Source organism: Anser anser (genome assembly GCF_964211835.1).
Source record: "Anser anser genome assembly, chromosome: 9".
NCBI lineage: Eukaryota > Metazoa > Chordata > Aves > Anseriformes > Anatidae > Anser > Anser anser.
The window spans coordinates 15,440,102-15,462,334 of record NC_139729.1 but is presented as its reverse complement, the minus strand read 5'-3'; the positions used below and the strand labels follow the sequence as shown (position 1 = coordinate 15,462,334).

At 40.3% G+C, this 22,233-nt stretch overlaps 1 protein-coding gene across 21 annotated transcripts in view; it reads left to right on the top strand.

Moving 5' to 3' along the window:
- The window catches only part of LOC310904415 (glypican-5-like), a 441,629-nt gene that overhangs the window by 152,993 nt on the left and 266,403 nt on the right, over positions 1 to 22,233 (top strand). For all 21 annotated transcript variants that reach the window (XR_014588310.1, XR_014588311.1, XR_014588312.1 and 18 more), the window contains one exon: positions 488 to 1,182. Coding sequence is in view for 13 of the 21 variants with exons in the window: in XM_083849130.1 (XP_083705256.1) it covers positions 488 to 1,182 (695 nt within the window). In the remaining 8 variants the exon portion in view is untranslated. The remainder of the gene's footprint in view (positions 1 to 487; positions 1,183 to 22,233) is intronic.

The window sequence follows — 22,233 nt, the reverse complement described above, 5'->3', positions numbered from 1 at the left end:
CTATTTGAGTATTTTTCTCTGCAGTTTTATAGGAACATATACAAGGCATTAAAAATGTTGTACCCCTCCCTGTGTGCTAGAAACCAACATCTGTTGTTGATGTAGAGGGATGTTTTGCTAATGTGTCTGGATGGGCTGTCCAAATGCAGAGGCAGTTACAAAAGCCATCTAGATAGATCTGTCTGTGGTAGCCCAGCATTGGCCAATAGAGTTTGAGTCAGGGTCTAGCCAGCCAGAATACAGTAAGAATTTGCTTAAGAAAATGCTTGTATATTACGAGTTGCTTTTATTAAGCACATGTAATATTTACCTGTCTTTTTAATCATGTTACCGATGAAAGCAGTGTTAACTATTAGTATATTCGTATTGCAGATTTTGTGCAACTCTTGGTGTCCCTGTTCAGGACAGTAAAGTTATGTGACTGAGATGTAGCTGCTGGCTATTAACATCGGACATCTTTCTTTCTCTCTCCCCTTCCCTTTTTTAGAGGCCTTTGAGTCCTTGCTTCGCTTAGCTGAAAACCGCACAAGTTCCCTTTTTGAGACAGCTTACAGACCTATGGCGAAAGAAGCAGCAGAGCCTGTTAAAAAGCTTTTTAGAGACATCTCTCTCTACATCCTGGGCGCAGACACTACAGTGGAAGACGCAGTATTAAGATTCTTTGACAGTCTCTTTCCTCTTGTGTATAGTCGGCTAATAAACCCAGGAATTACAGATTTATCAGAGGACTATACAGAGTGTCTAAGACTTACGAGGCAAGACATAAATCCTTTTGGACGCTATTCTAAAAACATGGTTACAGAGCTGTCAAAATCTCTTTGGGCAAGTAGGATGCTCAGCCAGGCCCTCAGTCTGGGCATCGAAGTAATAAATACTACTGAACATGCAGTTCTCAGCAAGGAATGCAGCAGAGCTCTGGTGAAGATGCAGTACTGCCCTCATTGCCAGGGCTTGACGCTAATCAGACCCTGCGTCGGATATTGTCTCAATGTAATGAGGGGCTGCTTGGCCAGCGTGTCTGAACTGGATGCCCAATGGAGGGAGTATATCTCCACGCTGGAGTATCTGACAAATGAGATGGCTGCCTCTCATGACCTGGAAATCGCCCTGACAGGAATCCGGAACTCCATCAATGAAGCCATCCTGCATGCACAGCTGAATGGACCACAGCTCTCTGCTACGGTAAGTGGTCTCTAATTATTCCCTACTCCCATCTATAAGTTTCATTATTGGATGAATAAATATTTGAACAACTTGGTGTTGTCTTTGGATCAATTTTTATTTTTTCAGCCAGATCTTTTTTAATAGTTTGTGAAAATATTACTGATAATTATGATGGGGTTCAACAGAGTCTACACTGAAATGAAAGTGGGGAAAATGTTTGTTCCTTGAGAAGCAGCTTGGTAAAGCAGATAGCTCTGGCTTGTCTGCATAATTTTCTAAACAAAACAAGGGGAGTGCATTATACTTGATATCAACAGTGTATTTTCATACTCTAAAACCTCTGATCCTGGAACTCCAGGAGCAGTGTTCCCCTGGCGTGTGAATATTTGTAATGTGTGGGGGCTTTCCATGGGCAACAGTGTAAGGGTTTAGAAATGTGTTTCTAATTAAATGCAAAGAAATTAATATTTCGATAATTTTACTGTTGCTTCATTTGTGTGCTGACCATTGAGACATCAGGAAGGTAGTAGAGTTCTATAGTGAGTACACTCCTCCAATGAAAGTTGAAAAAAGATCATTGAAAAAAATAATTCTTTGTCAGCATTTACACAAGCAGAGGAACAAAATACATTTAAATGGTTCTATCTTTTGTACATGGTTGGTCTCATAAATAACAGCAGCATGTGACTGACAGGTGTTCTCTCAAGGTGTTGAAGATTAGACCAGAAATTACTGAAATGAGTAATGGTGCTGCTGGCATCATCTCTATGAAGTTCCACAGGACTGTCAATGCAAAAAATGTAGTAGTGTGGCCTTAGGCAGGAGAAAGACTAATCTGAAAAAAGAGATGCAGATAGATCCCCCTTTCTCAGGGAAGGAATTCTTGCAGAGAATAAATGAGAAGGAAATGCAGAGATCTATAAAGTTAATTCCTATGCTGAACTCTGGCCATCATAATATGTAAGAGGGGAAAAAATATAAAAAAAGAAGATGTAGCAGAGGGTGCTTTTAAACTAAGAAAATAGTTTACCAGGAGAAAATGCCTGCGTGTTTGTAACCTTCCAAGTTACCTAACGTCACATCTCTCTTCAATTTAGAAGAGCTGACAGAGGCAGATACTGACAATATAAAAAAAGTCTTTGTTTATCTAAACAAATAATTCCCTCCCACACACACACACTTTTAGTAATTCGATAGAATTTTCACTGTGTATTTGGAGTTACCTTAGGCCTTGTTGCTTGATGTTCTCCTTTTCATCCATGACCCCTGTATCTGCTAGTTTGATATCTGAAGATAAACATGAAATATTAAGAAAAAATTTGTCAAATTTCTTGGCTACTGCACAATTGGCGTTGGAGCCTACGTGCATTGTAGGACAGATCTTGCTTGTGCTAATGTGTAGTTGGTAGCATCATAAAATATACTATAAAGCAGTGCTAGGCCTAGGGTGCGTAATCAACAATAATCTCACATCTACTCTAATTTTCACTATCATGTTATTTATATGTGTGTCTAGAAAGGAAATGAAAATGAAAAATATTCTTAATTATTACCTATTAGTTTTATCTGACTATAGGTAGGTGCCTCTTTAAATTGTCACACTGTTTCATTATCGATTACACAGAAATAGGAATAAACTGAAGCTTCCTGGCTACTAACAGCCAAAATGGTCTGACAGGTATTTCTTGCAGTGTATGCAACTTAGGTAGCATATGCTACAAAATGCTAAAAGGTAATTCTGCATTGCATTTATAAGCCTCTTAATATAGTCTTATTTATTTTGCTGATGGAGTAGAATGCGTAATTCAGGTGAATATCAGATAATTACAGATGAAGTTAATGAGGGCATTGCTTCTAGCTGATTTTTGAAGCAGAATTACCTCTGAGGGATCTTTGACCATTAAAGATAATTGCTATTCAAATCACTTCACCTGGGTCTTTCTTGCTTCTCTTGTACTAACTTTAAACATTTTCTTTCTTCCAGTAAGAATGAATTCAGAGGGAGCTGTTGTGTTTGAAACTATTTTTTTCCCCAAAGTTCTTCATTTTCTCCCACTACTGAAATCTGTGCACACACACACAAAAAAAAAAGTTGGGTGTTGTTTGAGAGACTGCTCTGTAGGATAGCAAAGGACGTTTTCTGTTTGAAAATGAAAACTATATGCTAGTTTGTTATCCTCAGTCCGTAACTTTTTCAGATGTCAGATTTCTGCAGGTAAGATTATATTTTGAAGACAGAGCATGTTCTGTTATTTGAGCAAGCGTTTAGTCTGATATTGATTTAGAACTTTCCTGATTAGTTACAGAGGCTAACCATTATTTAGAAAATTGAACCTAATTAGGCTGTATTTCCTTCTCTGAAGAAATGGAAAGGAGTAGAATCTACAACTTCAGGATTTCCGTCTGTGAGATGGCTTCTTGGAATCTGGGCCTTGATTCTCAATTACACTTGTACCCTTTTGGTCTGCTCTCGCTTGGTTTTGTACCCAGGATTTTTGTACTTTTAGTATATAGTTTTACTTCTATGAAACTTTTTCAGAAAAATAAGATTTTTCTTCCCTTTGTAACAAAATAAAGATCTTTTCCTGTGCACGCAGTTCAGCTTCTGCAAAAATGGAAATGTTTAATGTATGTATAGTTTCCGTTACAAATGCTGTAATTGGTTTCATTCAATTATAAATAATCTATGGAAAACTCATTCAGGAAAGCAGAGCACTCCTAGTAATTTTCATTTATCCTGAGGCAGCCTTAATTAATGCACCTGCCCTTTTAGGAGACATTTTACAATTTTTTAATAGGCAATATGGCTAAAAATTAGAGTTTTTTTTTCTAGCTTGCTGTCTGCCTGGATGATAATGAATAATGAAAAGTTAGATTATGTTTTCTTTAAAACAGAGGGAAGGCTTGAAATAAACCAATAAAGTGCATAGTGGACTTTGCTCAAATGAGGTACAGTCAATTATTATAAAATTAAAAAAATAAATCCTATTTTATATGAAGAGCGCATGGCTTCAAGAGACTGGCCTCTGCTGATCTCCTCCATTAGAGCCACGAGAATTGCCTTATTTGCTGGGATAGCATGTGTGAAAGGTCACCTTTAAGATATTGATAATCTCTGCTCAGATTGCTGTGGATTGTGCCGTGCCGTTTGTTCAGGGATGCTGGCTTGCATCCAGCTTACTTAACCTAATGTGGGCCAGCCGCGGTCTGCAGCATCAGCAATCATAATCATTACTTTCTGGTTTATCTGCTGCAATCTAATTGTCTTTCATATTGGTAGGAGCCCTGACTGCTTCTTGGTGCCAGATACAGAGACCAGGTTTGTTCCCCCTTCCTTATCATTTCTGAGTCTTTCTCCATGCTTTGTTTGCAGCTTTCTGTGTTTTAAATGCAGGTGTTGTTTTCTCATGTATTCAGTCTGCCATATTATGCTATAACCAAATGCTGTATTTGTGCATCATTCCTGTTTTCTTATTTTTATTCTAAGTGGAAATAAAATACCTTCAAGTAAAATGCAAGGAGGGGAGGCGGTTTTGAAATGTCTGCTGGTCTCTAGCACTTGGGGGAAGTTTATTCGCTTGGTTATTCATTACAAGCCAAATTCCCTCTCTCTCTTAGTAAAATATTGTAGTCCTTAAAATACAAAAGTTATGATTATGGAAGTAGTAAAAATAAACATTTTAAAAATGCATAGGTCGCTCCCTGTTCATCAGAGCACTAGATCATATGCTTAACCTGAAGTATCTCATTTAAACCATTTTTTTTTGTGAAGGATGCTCTTGCACTTTGCGAGGGGGGGTCCCTGTTGCTCACCAGCTGCTGTTGGTGCTCCCCGGACCGAGCCCCGTAAGGCGGCTTGCCTGGTGCTTGCGAGGCACTGAGGAGGTGGGCTTGCAGCGCTCCTCCAGCAAGCCGGGGGCATTCAAGGGGATAGGTAATAGGAACAGAAGAACATCTGAGGTAGGGAAGATTTCTGTTGGATCAGAAGTAGAATCTGTCTGGCCATGCTAACTACAAATCTGCACCTCTGCTGATGTTGAGCAGATCCTGGTATTACAGTTTTGGCTTTGCCTGGAGCTTGGTGGTCTTGCAGATGTGGCGCTGCTGACTTTTTATTGGTGTGGATCTGAAGGGCAGAGATGGTCTGTGGGATGGTGTCGTGCTGTATAGGCAGGTGCTGTGGAGTCAGCGTCCTGCTCAGGTACAGATTCCCTGTTATCTTTTGGCAGTCCGTGGTTACAAAGAGATTTGGTTCTCCTCCGTGCGATACAATATATGGCTTCCCAAGGTCAGAGGTCCAACAGCAGAATGTCCCTGTGTTCTGAGGTCCAACAGTAAAAGGGTGCTTCTTCCATTTACTAGATTATTTGAGCATGTAAGATGCACTTTTGCCTGTGTTGGAAAGCTCTGTGGGTCCAGGTTCCCTGGCAGCTTCTGGAAATGGTGAATGGCTTTGCAGATATGCCCAGTGCTGCCTGGGCAGCTGGCAAAGACTCTATCAGCTGCAGTCTGGCAGGGGGTTGGAGCCAGGTGGTCTTTGAGGCCCTTCCAACCCAAGCCATCCCATAATTTGTCATTCTATACTTCTTCAGAATAGAAAAATACTGTACAGCTGAAGTTGCTGTGTGTCAGTGCTCCATTTATTAAGGGCAAGGTGGAGGCTATATTGTCAAAAAACATTTTATGGTCTGAATTCCACTTCAGCTCAATAGCATTTGAACACATAATTACCTGTTCTTAGTGCATTTCCCAGGTATTGCCATGCCTTATACTCTGCATGTGGCTCTTTGTGAAGCATGCCTACATGGTGGGAAATGCAAAGTGTTGAGTGTTAGCAGGAACATTTGGAAAGTAGGAAGATGCATATTGTCCTGAAACTTGGTCTTCTTTCTGCATGTTCATCCAACATAAAGTACTCATCTTCTTACTAATGTTGTAATAGCTGAAAATGTTTCAAATAAAAAGAATGTAAAAAGCCACAAATCTAATATTTTCAGAATGTCTGTTTATACAAGGCAAAAGTCCACCACACAGTTTTTGGATTATAGGAAAAATAAAAGCAAAAGCTAATAAAGGACTTGATTGAGGGGGGACTGTAAAGCCTAGATATCATCAGAGATCAGGAATTAGGAGAAAGAAAAAAGATCTGTGCCTTGAGCCAGTTAAGTTCCTGGAAGCTAGCTTACTAATTAATGTGGTGAAAATGACCAAAAAAAAAAAAGATACAAGAATAAACTTTGGGAAAAGGAGCAGCACAGAGGCAGGAGAAACACAGGAAGTGAGGGGTATTTAAGATGCATGATGCTAGAAATTTTGGGAGTGTTAGGGAGAATAAAATGAGTGATTGGGAGAGAGAAAGGCTTGTCAAAATCCCAGAGTGATAAGTGGCAGTCTTTCCACAGGCTTTGAAGACATCAAGGATGATATTGAGAAGACATCCACTAAATACAGATTGTTTTTTAGAGGGGATTGGTTTAAGGACGTAATGAAAGAGAATCTGCTGGCTTTTTATGGCAGATCGTTCATGTGATGCATTGCTTCTGAGACACAAAACTTTAAAGAAGCAAGGGAGGCATGAGAAGGTGATGAAAGCAGGGTCCCTACCAAGGAATGTTGGCCTTGATGGTGATGAAAAAAAGACAAAGGAGTTAGGCTTTCCATGCCTGCTCAACTGCTTCTTCTTCAGTCATTTGCAATTAGGGATGTAATTAGGAGCTGGGGAGGCACTGTGCATACAGAAACAGCAAATTAGAACTTAGAGTGGTTTTAGACTTACTTAAAAAAAAAAAAAAAAGTACAGGTTGACGATTGGTCTTGGCTGGTCTATCAATCTCCTATCATCAGTGTTTTTAAAACCTTACTCGTGTTGCAAGGCAGGCAGCATGTAGTCATGAAATGCATGCACAGCACTCTCCACTGTTGTCTAAACTTGTCTCCCTGAAGCCACTTTAAAATGGATTTCTCTTACTGTTTATATTACATCATGATTAGTGTTTTGATTTTGAAACTGATCTTGTTGACCATAATATGGTGTTTAGCGCTGAGGAAAGTGGTTGCTCTGCAGGTGAGTTCAGGCTTATAGTTATCTGAGGTATTTAACCTATAGGTAGGTAAGAGTGGGAATGCTGGCGGAGTTGAAGAGAGCAGCTGGGAGTCTAATAACAAGAAGGAAAAGGCTGAGTTTATAGAAGCACTGAAAGAGTGACTAATAATTAAGTCTTGCAATATTCTTATGAAATAGCTGTATATTGGTGTCATATCTTGGAAAAAATGGAGACAGGAGTACTAAGTCAGAGGTAGAACCAGATTTTTTTTTTAATTTATTATTTTTTTTTCCAGTTATTAGTTCTATACTCCAGCACCTCACTTTTCCAGAGATCTGAGGGTGTACTATCAGTGCCCTTTACAGGCACATATGATGCACCTCAGCACATGTTCTTGGCTAACTGGAAGACACAAAGGTGTGTGTATACCTTTGGTACTGAAGAAGTAAGCTATATAGACATTTGTTAGGTGTGGTTTATGGATGGAAAGAGGCATCTGCCTGTGAAAGAACACACTTGTATCCTGAAATGCCCACATTACTGCAGTGGGCTTGAGCCAAAACTTCCTGAGAGGGGAAAAACATTTGAAAACAAAATGAAAATGTTGCTGTAATTTCTTTGGTATAAATTCATCAATGTATGGAAGACTTAGGAAAAATAATTGAGGTGGTCTGAAATCATTAGGAATAAATGAGAAAAAAACAAACCTGAGAAACAAAAGACACAAGATGTGTTTAAATGGTCACCTTTAGGAAAATAAAAACTTAGTGTGGGAAAAGACTGCCAAACTTAAAGCAGCAGGAGATTGATGCACACTAACCTTACAAATTGGAAAAGGAAATGGCAGTTAATATGAACAAAATAACTTGGTGCTGAGTAAGTTCACAGCAACAGTTTCTGCCAGCTAGTAATGAACTACTTGATTAGAGATCAGTGTCATAAGACACTCCTGGAGACTTTGGAGAGCACTCAGAGCTGAACTTGGGTGCTTCCTTCCTGCAAGTTTTCCAGTTCAAGTGATCAACACCAGCTATCAATAAGCATAAGGACCAAACTTAGCAGAGATAAGAGCAGTATATTCAGTGCCTTAGTATGCTGAAAATACCTGTGAAAATGTACATGGAAAGCTATGCTTGTGAAATATTTTCACTAGAAGTGGTACGTAAAATGTCATTTTACTTTTTCTTAACCACTTGTTACCAGTAAATCTCCTCTGAAAAGAGAAAATGGAGAAAATGCTTAGCTATGATGAGGTCTGCAGATGATCTTGTAGGAGCCTGAGGGGCTGCCCTCTTGAAGCTGTCTAGTTTGGTAGTACTTCTTGCAGATGTGATCTTGAAGACACAGAATCACTTATGCTGAAGGCATGACGTTGTGCATTTTGTTGTTATGAACCAGAGTTACGTGAGTGTACATCAGATTCAAATCCTTTGTGAATAAGGGACAGAAGGAGACCTTTTGGAAACCTGGTGAATTGCACCGAGGGCGCATGTTGTAACATAATTACCAATTTTGTTCAAAAGGTAAAGAATGCTTTTAACAGTGTAGGACATACAGAAATACCTATTTCAAAATTTTGATGTGTTTCTCTTGAGCTACGTACTTATCAAGAGATTGCTCTTGTCTTACGGTCAGTCAGGAATGAATTTTTAAAAAATGAGCTGTAGAACTATGTATCTGGAGCCCACTGAATTTCACAGAGTATAAACATCTAGTTCTTGTAGTCAGCTTTGTAAGTTTTGCCCCGTGCTATTTGCTTGATTTAAAAGCATTTTGACACTTGAGTACTGAAGAAGTATTTCTGGAAATAATCATCTAAATTGTTTAATGCATTTGCCTCGTTCCCATCTGTTAGAAAAGTCCTCTGGAGAATTGGAGTTCGTAGTCTTGAACAGCTCTTAAAGAGGATGTAAGGAGCTTTGCGGCCTGTGTTGGCTAATGACAGTTGTCCTCCATGCAGGTGTTAGATAGCAAGGAATAGCATGATCTCCAGGTGTAAAGCATCATCTCATCAGTAGTGATGGAATGGCTTGAAATTTGATATTTACCCAGAAAATGTCACTACAAAGTAAGTTAAATTGAAACATGTTTCCAAAGTCTAAACTATGATGAATCAGAGCAGGAATAAAACCCCCTGTATAATTACAGTTGAGTTGGTCTGAGACGTGTGGGTACTGGGTGTTATCCAGCTGTCATGTTATTTGACTAAACACACAGCCAAGAATTTGGTTTTCCATAAATTTTTAGCCATGTTTGCTTTTGCATAAAATTTTCATTGAGTTGGATGTAGGTATCTCCTCATATCCAAAGGTGTTCTGTCACAAGTTGCACTTTACCTCCTGACTGACAGCTGACTTGCTGATACGCTATTGGCAAGTCCTTTATCTGTACTAAAATAAAAGGTGCTTCTCTGCTGGACAGAGCAGCATTCAAGTTCTACTTTTCATTCCTTACATCTTACATTTTGTGTAAACATGTAACCTAAAAGTTTTATGTTAAACGTTCTTATCAGTGGAATTGATGGATGTAGCTTTTAACCAGCTTTTGGTTTGAAAACGGCTTTGACTATGATTAACCAGATGTGATTAATGATTGTGGTCAGTGTTTTGGAGCTTATAGTGATTTGGGGTTGCTGCCTTCTGACAAAGACTTCTGTCTTTGAGAGGGATCATGGCACCATTCTTTAATTTACAGCCATGGTATGGTTGTTTGGTCTAGTTTTATTGTCAAAGTATTTATGGAAAACACACCAGGTATTTATGTGTGTGGGTTTGCGGTCCCAGAAATGTGAAGCTAGAATATAGGTGAATGTTTTCAGGAAATTTTGCATGCATGCATCATCAAAACAGATAAAATGCTACAGGAGTCTGGTGTTTAATCTAAGTTGTGGGGTGTATCTTAATGTATGGTGTATCGCCAGTAAGTTGCCCAAATGTAGAGAGTAAGGACAGCTTAAATGTAAAGCCAAGAAATAGTAACCTGCTTTTAGAGCAAGAGGCCTAAACAAGGTAGTAAATACATATTTGTGTGTATATACATATATATTATTCATTATGCCTTTTGCCTATCATCTTTGTTTAGGGGACATAATTTAAAAAAAAACTCCTAATGCATTTCTGAAAAGTACATTTTATTTCTTTAAGCCATTGATACTGGTTGTAAATATATGCTTAAAAGTACACATTTGTTGAGGCAAATGCCCTTGGCCATTGCAGGATTGTGAAGTCTTGCCCCTCTGATGCTAAGCACTATGATCAATAACACAAGTGTATGCAACCATGTGCACACATTACTCTGCACACACATACACTTGTTTTTCTTCTCTCCTTCAGATAGATGAAGCTGCATCTTTTTTAGGGTGTGGATAATCAACTTGGTTCTAAAACTCTACTCCATGTAGCACTTATTTTTGAGTAAGAATGAGCATGTTAATTCTACTATTGATTCAAATTTAGTTCTTCTCACTGAGAGCTTTGTATCTGTGTGATGTAACCAGTGTTTCTCAAAACATCTGCTTTGTTTCATTATTATTATTTTTTTTTGCCAAACTGAGGCTCTGATACTTTTCAGCACTTTCTGGTTGCATGAGAATTAGTTTCTAGGAATTACACAGCCAAGAGTAATTTTAATAAAATAATAATTTTAAAAAGTCCTATGTAAAATGTATGGTCAGTCTGATGATCGTTTTCACCCCTGAAGCTGCAAGTGCGGAAAAGTGTGCCCTAGGTCACAAAGTCTGCGTCCTGTTTGACTTTTAACTTGCTGCTGTATGAAGAGGCGGGTGTGCCTGTGTCTGTCAGATGGTAGGATATGAGCTACATGATGGAAGTTCTACTGAAGCCGTAATCATAAACCTGCCAAGGTAACACAGCCATAATTTCACCAAGCACTCTGTATCTTACTGGGAATATGATGTTGGTGTCAGCACTTCACCATTATTACAGTTGAAGGATGAAGGACATAAATATGGTAAGAGTCCAAGATTTTGCTTGAAGCACAGTACTGAACAAGACAATCAGTGCTTGGGATAATATTTATGGAAATGATGGTACTCAGGATGACAGATGATGTGCTTAGTGTTTCAACAACAGTTGCGTACACTTCATTCTCCGTTTTTACTTTCTTCTTCCTTCTATTCTGTGCACCTATCATAAGTCTCCATAAACTGTAAAATATCTACTGAAATTGAATGTTATTTTCTATTACAGAATTGATGTGAAGTACAAAAGAAAAATCAGATACTCAGATTTTCTTATGGACCTGACTTCCGGTACTGCTTTTTATTAAATGTGCTGGAATTTGTAGTTGCGGTGCTTTGAAATCTTGGCACTTCTGCTTGTTGTGGTTAATTTTTGGTCTTAGAAATTAACAAGGCATCAAATGATGAAGTTAGAGTGTTGCTGGGTTGGGGTCCAGTCCCTGGTAAAAAAAATGCAGCTCTAGCATATTGGCAGCTAGACTGCTTGTTATTCATTGTAAGGCGTCTAGCTATGGGAGTGTTAGACGTTTGACAGCATTGAATAGATTCCAGTCAGCCATACAAACTACCTCCAGTGAAGTGGAAAGGACCATAAAATTGTTTTAGCAACAGCTAATTCTCTTGAGTCTTTTAAGGTTTTTTTTTCCCCTTTTTTTCTTTAACTATTTCGTTGCCAGTAGAAGACTTGTCAATTTAAACAGTAAATGTTCCCAGATTCATTTCACGTTTTTAAGATTAGTTGCGTAAGCTTTTCACTAATTCTGAATTCAGCAGTTTAAATTTTGGAGGGGAGAAAAAAGTATATATTTAACAATGGTACTTTTCTTTGAATAGAAAAAGAAGCTTTTACAGCATTGGTTGTTAAAATATTTTTCTGCTAATTAATTCAAGTTCTATTTTTATCAACAAGACATTTGAGTGCTAGTCTATCGACTTGTAGGGAAATAGATCTAGCTTCATGTCCCTGCTCATCTTTTAGCTGTTGAAATGTTGCACAAGCTCAGTGCTTATTTTACAAGCAGCTTGGGGCTTATTTTACAAGCACCTTGACTTTTTAGACCTGTAAGGAGCTTTTTTTCCTCCTGAACAGTTCAGACTCTGGGTTCAGTGTTTGAAAACTCAAAAATGTGTCCTGTCAAATGTTTCATAAGAGAAGATCTGTTTGCTTTATAATGTACCGTATGTAGTTCAGTCTTCTTCAAGAAGGAGTCTTGAATGCAAAGCATTTAAGTAGTCTGGGAGACACTATGGCAGTAGATTTGGAAGAAGCCTTAAAAATTGTGGCTTTTGGATTGCAAGGGGAGGGTGGAAAATGTTATAGCTTCATGGACTTAAAGAACCAAGAGCCTGGTTAAAAGAGGCTCAATGTTTACCATTTGTCTGAGTGCAAGGCTTAACTCTGCTGACAGTAGATGGGCAATTGAGATTGGAATGATGAGCAAGTTACACCTTCTGTCATGAAACAGGCTGCCTCCTGTGGAGAACTCCTGCTGTACACTGGGAAAAACGTTTGATCCAACTGAGTGCAAGCTGTTCATTTTTTCCTACTTGCATCTTTTTCTCAAGAATGACTTAGGTCAACATTAACTCAAATAACTGAGATAAAATTGTCATTACCAGCATTTGACCTTAAAGTAAAAAATACCAGCTGTGGCTTGGAAGGCATCAGGCAGTCAGCAGTGTCAGCACATGGGGCTGCACTGCATCAGGGCTAACATTGCCAGCTTGTGTGAAGAAACCCAGGAGATAATTTGGAAACAGGAACCCCGTGACACTCCCTTCTTCTATAGTGAAGTGAGGTGAGAGTCGCTGGTTATTTTATTATGGTTCTATAACTTCGGTTAATTGTAATGAAGCTTTATTTTAAAGTGAATTTTGTTCTTCCTGTCCATCTTCTTGTCCACAACAACAACACAAAACGATTTTGTTTCACAGAATTTTTCTCTGGTCTTGTGGCTTAGTCTGTGAACTCTAGCTACCTCATCTGGCAGGAGGCAGTAGGAAAATACGATGTACAAGAACACAACTGGAGGAGCAGAGTGCTGTTTGGATAGTGAAGAGGGAACTGGGGCGTTTCCATCCATCCGTGTACCCCTACTGAAGGATGCTTCAGCTTGCCTGCATGATGCAGCAGCAGTCAAAGACATGCACATACTCGTTGGAAAATCCATTAGTCCTTTTCAGGAAGATATCCATGCTTTCTGTCTTTGGTTTTCTTTATGATTTAGTCAATACTTTCTGTTAAAGGCTTCACTAATAAGATGGTTGGATTCGAACCACTCAATATATGGAGTATATCGGTGATTCTCCTTTTGTTGTCACTTGCTACAACATTTAAATGTCATGTTTGGTTTTTTTTATGCATCTTTTTTCCCCTCTAATAAGCACATGTAATGTTTTCTTTTGTGGAAACAAAAGAAAAGAATCTTTTCTACTTGCTAGGACACTTGTATGTATATGTAACACCAGACCAGGGACATGAAATGTTTAGTGAATTTTTATCTACTGATTTTTTTTTAAGTGTGATGAATTTTTATCTACTGATTGATTTACTTTTTCAGTACAGAAAGTTGGAACTCTGTTGCTAGCAGCAGACTCGAGAACAAATGTTTCCAAACGAGAGGGACTGAACCAAGTCAGAGAAGGATGGTGTGGTGCCAGCTGCCTGCTGAGCTGTGGTCTGTCCCCCACCTCAGTGGGACGGGGGGAGAAATCATGACGAAGAAGCTCGTGGGCTGAGATAGAGGCAGGGAGATCCCTTTACAGTTACAGTAATGGGTAAAACAGACTTGACTTGGGTAAAAGTTGCATTTCCCCTCAGAACAGTCAGATGGTGATAGAAGGCCCGCCTCGCCCTGCCACCTGGCTTCCCGGGACCAGCTGGAACCTTCTGGAATCTTGTGGAACCTTGTGGAATGCTGTGGGAGCCCTGTGTGGGCCCAGGCAGCCCCGCCCTCCCCTCACAGAGAGCCTGTGGCTGCCTGCCGGCACCTGGACACAGGTACCCCAGCGGGTCTGTGCGGGGAGGAGAGGCTGCCTGGAGGCAAGGACCAGCTCTTGCAGGGAGTGTGAGGATCAGGGAGCAGTTAAACACAGCAGATGTCCAAAACCAGTAAGCTGACTTTGAGAAAAACCATGATTTGTGACAGGAATTGATGGTTTGTATTTCTGAATTGGTGGGCAGTGACAGAGAGGAGGGGGAAGAGGGCTGAAGTAGTACTCGAGGCAGTGAATATCATACGGTATTCCACATAATGTGAAGACTAAAGAAATCTTCAAAAGAAGATGAAAGATCTTACTGTAAGTGGAAAATGTCACTTGGGTCTGATCGCATTTTTATAAGCACAGACTTAATCACAGCTGGAATGGAACAAGTGGCTTGGGGAGAATTTAATTTTGTACAGAAAGGAGGAAGAAAATAAAGATTTCAGAAGAATATGAAGTCAAAGGGAGGCAAACCAATGAGGAAGGTATGTAAGAAATTGAGACAAAAGATATGGAAAAGAGCTAGAAAACCAATTGTGGGGAAAATTATTTGAAGAATAAACACTGGAATATATATTAAGGCAGAAGAAATTTTGCTCCTGGTCTGGATAGTGGGTATGGGCAGCTAGCAGTGTGCTGGCTGGCCTGACAAGCCCCTGGCCACTGAGCAATACAAGCTGCTTTCCGGTGGGTTACCCTGAAAAATGCAGGTTTGTTATGATGTGGGTGTCATGAGTCAGCCCCAGAAGCAGCATGGCTCTGCTTACAGGTCTTCTCAGCCAGGCTTAGCAACTTGAATGGTGTCACATGGTGCAGATTTTTTTTTTCCATTTCTTAAATCTGCTCTCACAGAGGCGCAGAACAACATCGCTTATGGGCCCAGCTCTGGCCAGCGGTGGGCCCCTTACCTAACATGGTGCAGCTTCTGGATTCTTCTCACAGAAGTTACCCCTATGGCCCCCTGCTACCCAAACCTTGCCACGTAAACCCACTACAGCAGACTTCTCTGGAGTAAGCTTCCAGTTATTATATTCTTGTTATTTGCTTCCCTTTTTGTTACTTTGGGGGGTGGGGGTGGTAGGAGAGAAGGGAGGGAGTGTTACCAACATCATTATCCTCTTTTCTTAGTCCTAGTTTGCCCTGTTTGAGTAATTGCACTGTCCCAAGCTAGTTTGGACTTATTTTGCCTATGGTAGAGGAGGTGCAAATGGACTAATGTATCTGTGAGTTCCCCTGAGTGGTCAGTCTAACCTTCTTAGGGATGCAGCTGCCTACTGCTGATAGTCAAGGAAGGAGCAGTGTGTGTATGGCAGCAGCACACCCTTCCAGTCCCATGGTAGTGGCAGTAATCAGTTGTGATCTTCAGGACTTTCACTGAAGCTCTTTTGCTGTGCTTGCCCTTGCCCTGCCTCTTCTCCCTTTATTTGGTTCAGAGTATTTTACAAAAACAAACAAAACAAACAAAAAACAACAACACAAACCACTGCATTTTTGCAAGGCATACAATGTATGTCTTGTATTAGCTCTAATCGTATCTTCAATCATTAAGTATATATTAATTGTAGTTCTCCTGTGGTCTAAGCTTGTCTGGGATACTCCCTCATTTCTGAGGCTTCATCCTTGATGGAATTAAGAATGGGAACAATTAGCTTTTTGCAGGATCAGGCCAGGAAGCTGCTTCATTGATAGACTTTTAATTTCAAAGCTTAGTTCTTGACAAGTTAAACTGACATTTCTCATGGTCTGGAAAAAAATAAAAGGTTTGTTCATCAGAGTTAAATATGAAAATACATTATCCACAATTCCACTTTGAGACCATGTGTTGTGACCCAGGTTTTCCAACTCATAAGAAATTTAACGCGCATTTAAAAGCCTTTTTACATTCTTCCCCACTGTATCCAAACCCATGGGTGATTTTTCCTTTTTTTATAGCTGCTCTAAAGTATTACTCTGCTTTTTTTTGGCATCTTAGGCTCCAAGATGTATTAAAACGAGGGAAGACAGCATCTGAGTTTTTCAGAGCAGGGTTAAGTCCAAAATCTTTTTCTATTCTTCTTTGAAACTCAATTTTTTTTTTTTAGTGTTGAGTGTCATGACAGCACTGTGGAGTGGCTAGAGAATGTGTACTGACTTGTGGGCTAGGTCCTAGCTAGTATAAGTCTTGTAAATTTAAGTACAGTAATGGCAATTCGTGCCAGCTGAGTGTTTGTCCTACACAGGTCATCTGCATGTGCTTTCAGCCTCTCTAACTATTACAACGGAATTGCAAGTGCTTGAGCTAAGCATGAAGAAATAATATATACAGCAAACTCAGCACAGTGAGGCTCGCCTGGAAGAGAATCTGACTTCCCAGCCCTGCTGACCCACTGTAGAAATGACTCTAGTGTGTCACAAATCGCAGCGTCACTGTTGGCTAAGAGTTTGGATGTATATGCCAAACCTAGCTCATGTTCAGAAATAAACATGTCCTGATCTGAATGTTGTCCCTTGAATGTTGTTCATCCTTGTGCAGAAAAGGAAGTAAGCTGCTTTCTGCTTGGAGTTGTCTTAGGTTTATATTGTCAAATATTTTGGTGCATGGAAAACCTGCAAGAGACGTTGGGAAAACTGTCAAATTTGGGCTTTTAAGTTGTATATAAAATATGCCTCGGTTCAGTGTTTTCAGTGGGATCTGTGATTGACTAGCAGGACTTGAAATTGCAGGCCTACTTTTTCAGCGCAGAAGAATTTAATCGACCTTCTGTTTTGCTTTTCTAGTTCTCTAATACATTGTCCTCCTGCGGTTCATGGCATTGAAAGCTGGATGTTTTCCACAGGTAGTACAGAAGACATTGTGTGAAATCACATGGTGCTAGAGGTGGAAGAGATCCCAAGAGGCCATTTAGTCCAGCTTTCTCTGCTCTAAGGCAGGATCAGCTGTTTGAGTTGTTTAGGTACGTCTCTAACAGACTGCAGTAGTACTTACGGAAAGCTGTTGCCAACTAATCAGGAACAGTTACTTTGTTTTGTATTTCTGCCCGCTCTTGTTATGTCCACCTCTTCCAGTCCATCTAAGAAAATTTGACAATCAGACTTAAAATACAGGACAGAGCTGGTAACATCACTTAGTAGTTTTTGCATTTATGTAAGTAGCACTTACAGCCCTCTCCTTTCATATACCCCTTTCAGGCCTGGTGACTGACTTCATCTCTTAGTAATACTTTTATTTGTGACCTCTAGCTTCTCAACTCTGAATATAATACTTCTCTGAATTTTTGGAAACTGCAGCATTTCTTAACTTCTTAATACTACAGTACAGTTGTCATTTGGTTTAGAACAGGCTCAAAACTGAAGATACAGAACCAAAGCAGAAGTCAGAAGTACTGAGGGAAAGTGCTGACTTGGGCAAGAATGGAGGAGTGAGGATCTGTTACTGTCAAATTTTTGCTTCTTTGAGGCAAGTGAAAGATTTAGTCATAAAATAGATGATGACTCTTGCTGAGAGGTATGACAGTTTTTGTCTGAAGTCTGAGAGAACTAGATCACCGTTGGTCTGTGGAATCACGGTGATATGACAAGAGAAGTCTGACGCTGAGGAGGCAGTGATGAAGGAGATCAGCCTGTGTGTTCTGTTGTTGAACTGGAAAACAACTGTAAAATAAAAGGGAAGAAAGATGGTGCTGTTGGTAGGATGCATTTTTTCCCCCGTAACTACTTCCTACAACCTACTACTTTCTACACCCTGTATGCTTTTACAAATGCTTATCGTAGATCTACAGTGAAGTTGGTTCTAAAAGCTAATGCTATTAATCAGAACAGTGGTGGTTTACACTGCTATGAAGTTGCATGGTTATGAGTTATTACTTGGTACTTCTTGGAAAGTCAGAAATGAAGCCATCAAATACTCGATAGGTCCCACCTTGACTTTCTCTGTATTTTTTTCTGTAGTAACTTTATGAGAAAAGTAACGAGTGTTGATTTTTCTCATTTTACCACAAGCACCTTGAAATTACAAACTATTCAAGTAGAATGATTGTTATTGATTTTTCCTTGCTTTATCTGTGGGTTTTATTGCATACTTAGAATTGCATAGACATTGAAAAGTATTAAAGAGCTCCTTCAGTCTTTTGAGACTACAGAAAAGTGGTGTTTCTGAAGCAGGAGACGCTTACTCAATGCTCGTTTTAGACCATTTATGGTTCCTAGTACAATATGTGGTGGGTCTCTTGAATCACTTCAAACTTTTTTTTTATTTGTTGGCTGTGCATAGTTTCTGGTGAATGCTTGTTGTAGAGCTGGTTGTTGGCATAAGATGTATAGAGTTCTAATAAGAGTTATACAATATTTCCACATTTATAGTGGATTGAGGAGTTCACCTGGTGATCTCAAGATTCAGAAATTGTTTCCCTTGAATTCATTATCAACAGATACAGTATGCTGAATCTTTTTTTTCCCTTCTCCATTTGAGTGTCAGCAGTCAGCAACACTGTCATGTACATGGCAGCACATCATGAAAGTCAGATGATGATGTCAGGAGGTAAAAGATCTCCACCTGCATATCCCTTACTGGTTACTGTAGAAGAGCTGTTCAGGGAGCCACAATCCCTTACAATATCAGTGCTCTGTGTCTTCATCTGAGTCTCAGAACACCCACCCTCTTGGGAACACGCTGATAACATGCCCAGCGTTTTGCTACGTAAGGAGCCCAAGGTCACACTTCTCGCCCTTGCTCCAGTAGACAGTGGTTACATTTTCCCTTTCCATGAGTTTTCGTAGTACTTAAACTTTGGTTGGCATTATTGTAGCTCCAGTATGGGACAGTTATGGTTCCCTAGCATGGAAAATATTTTATGTCCAGACATTGATGTAAAATCTCCATCGCAAATACAGATGGTTCACCTAGGGTGCAGTTTCTGGCTCTGGAGGTGTCATGGTGCAAAACTGTTTGAGAATGCTTTTCTGAACTCTGAGGCAATTTTTTCATCCTTAACTTAAAAGGTCAGCTATATAAAGTTGAGTTTTAAAAGAACAGCTATATAGACTGCCAGTGGAAATTTTCCTTCCCCTCTTTCAAATAGGAGTGGGTGCCAGTAGCAGAAGAGGCATGCGAGCAGTCTCTCTTCAGGTAGCTTTCTTATTAGACTCTTGAGTGAGTCTAATAAAGAATTTAACAGAGCTGTGCTTATTTTGCTGAACTGACCTGGGAGGTTTGCTGCCTCTGCATGTAGCTCACTATTTTCCAGAAACGTAACTGAGGACTGAAGGCAACGTGCAGCTGTTGCTTATATTGAATGTTTGTAAATGCATTGGGAGTGCTGGAAACTACCTTTTCAAGAGCTTTATCAGTAAATTTCTACCTGCAGCAGCTGCAGGATTTGAGTAGTAACCAAAGCAGCAATTGATTGCTTTCAGGTTGACAAGTTATTTCTTCTGTTCCGATTCAAGTGGCAAGAAAATTCAACATGAACTTTACAGCTAAAAGCTGCTGCTTGCTGCTCTCAGCATACAAATGAAGCTTCTTCTTGGTATGTGATGTCCGTACATCAGGTCATATCATAGGCGTACGAGGCGGTGCTGAACTTTACAGTATGGATCAGGCTAGGGATTTGACTTGGGGGGTCCATGGGTTGGCCTTTTTCATGGACACAACAGCTTCTGAACTTGTACGGTTTACAGTCTACTTGATTTTATCTTGCCATTGCAAGCTTGTCAAAATATTCACTCTTGACAGTCTTCGTTAAAAGTGCTTAAGGGGCCACATTCAATAGGACCAATGCAGAACAACTGGTGGCCCAGGCTAAACCATTTTGTAACATCTGCACAGAGGCAGAGACCCCTGTGATCCACTATGCTGTGGAATCGCAACAGGGCATGTTATATTTGAATAACTTCAAAAGCTTGTCCTTTCTGTCCTCCATAAAGGGAATGAGCAGAGAACCCATGCAACTCTGGGTCTTGCATCTTTATCTGTTCCCAAGCATCTACAAGTGACAGCAAATACACAGTTGTGTGGAAGGATAAATGTTGTCTTCAGAGGATAAATGTTAAGTGAGACATGAGGAAATATTAGTGTCAAAGTCCTTTAAGATCACAGTCACGCTCCCAGAAATGCTTGGGAGGAGATGATCAAAAATGGAGAGCCTAGAGACAAACACAGCCAACTAGCCAAAAAAAAAAAGTTTTATTTTGCTTTTATGTTTTTGTAGTGGCTGATTTTCTTTGTGTTAATAGGGAACCAAGAATATAAACATTAGCTTGTCATTATAAGTTCTGAGCAGTTCCAGTTTTCCCTGTGTGTACATTGTTTATTTGCAAATGTTTTATGGAAGGTTAAGGAGTGAACAAGAAAGTCAGTGCCTCATTGGTCTGCTGCCAAAGACCTCATGGGCACTTCTTAGCATCTGAATTGTCTTGAGTCAAGCCTTAAGACAGTAAATTCTTTTCAATTACTGCTCAATGTTATTCCCACATTTCTTAAATTAATTTCTGAGAACAAATCCTCTAAGGAAGTATTCTTGCTTTAATAGCAGAAGGGGAACAAAGGTTTTAAAATTTGCTAGGATTTCATTTCTTCAAAGCTGTGCAGCCTTGCAGGCTGTGTGGGATAGAGCCCCATTCTTCTCTTCATGCTGGCCCTAGCAGATGATCTCAGTGGGACCAGGATGGCTCCTGTTGAGCGGTGTTGTTCCACCCAGACAGTGCTGACAGCTGGGAAAGGAGGAAAGAAGGTGCTCTGGAGATGGCTTTCCAACAAAATTCCCAAACTGACCCATTTCTTCCTCTGTATTTAAAGGCTCAAATGGCCTTCAAGCTAAGGGCGATTGTAGGGTCATTTCTCACCAGTACATTGTGAATGATTAGAATAATGTTATTATTACTTTTTTTTTTTTAATTGTAGTGATTTGGCAAGTATTTTTGTTTCGGCTTTTGATTCTGAAGTATTTTTCCAAGTACTCATTTTTCTTTTATCTCATGAAGCTTTAGATCTTAAAAATACCCAGAAAAACATATCTATTGAAAGCATAAGCTATCCAATCCATGTAACTTGTACTTAGTATTGCTTTCATCTACTTTTTTCATCTACATGTAGTCTTCTCTTTCATAAATTGAATGGGAGAGCCTCGCTGTGATGTATCCCAGTGGTGCTTTGCTCATCCCTTGCAGAGTTGGGGAGCACTAAGGTGAGAGCCTGCTCACTTGCTTCTTGTGCCTTGAACATGGATGGCAATCAGGCCACTGTGCTTTAGCTTAACCTCCACCCTTCACTGAGCTCAATCCTGAAAAATAAACAATGCTCAGGGAAAAGAGGTTTGGCAGAAAAAACAAGCTAGCATTATGGACGTTATGGCTATAAAAACGTAGGGCTCAGTTTGCAAGAAACAGAGTGTTCTGGCCCCAGTCCCATAAAGCACTTAAGCAGATGCTTAGTTTTAAAGGAAGGGGCAGAAGGGCCGATGCCTAGGAGGGCGGACCCCGTTCTCTGTGGCACTTCTGGGCTGGGTGAACGACTCGTGTTGCAGGTGACTTGAACCAGCCAGGGCTTGCTCTCCAGTGTCAGTGCCTGAGCAGCAGCACCGGGGTTTCTGGGCACAGCAGGTCCCTGTGGCTGCCCAGGGGTGTGCTGCTGAAGCCTGGTACCTTGCACTCGTGGGCTGCTGGCTGGGAGAGAACAGCAGTCTCTCCTGAGGAAGGGGAGGGGAGGTATGGAAGGAAGGAAGAGGTGTGGGAATGCTCCCTTACACCAGACAAGACGTTTCCTTCACCCAGTAGGTTCTCAGCTGTCCTGTGAAGGCTTTTGTGCCCCTTGTCCTCTTTTTTCTTGAGCTAAGCACATGCATGTAAGCACTGCACTCGCGAGCTGTGCTGTCCGGCAGGAACAGACACGTCGTATCAAAGGGGCTCCTCTCGGAGAGGAGGGAGTGAGTCGGGGCTGATCTGTCACTCAGCTGTCAGGCATCCCAGCATTTTTGTGATGAATTAGGCTCTGTCGATGCTTTGTGGCTTGGCTAACAAAAAGTCTGCTTTTTTCTTTACCGGATTCCCTAGCGCTACTCCAGTGTATGATCTTACCAAGTTTTCTTT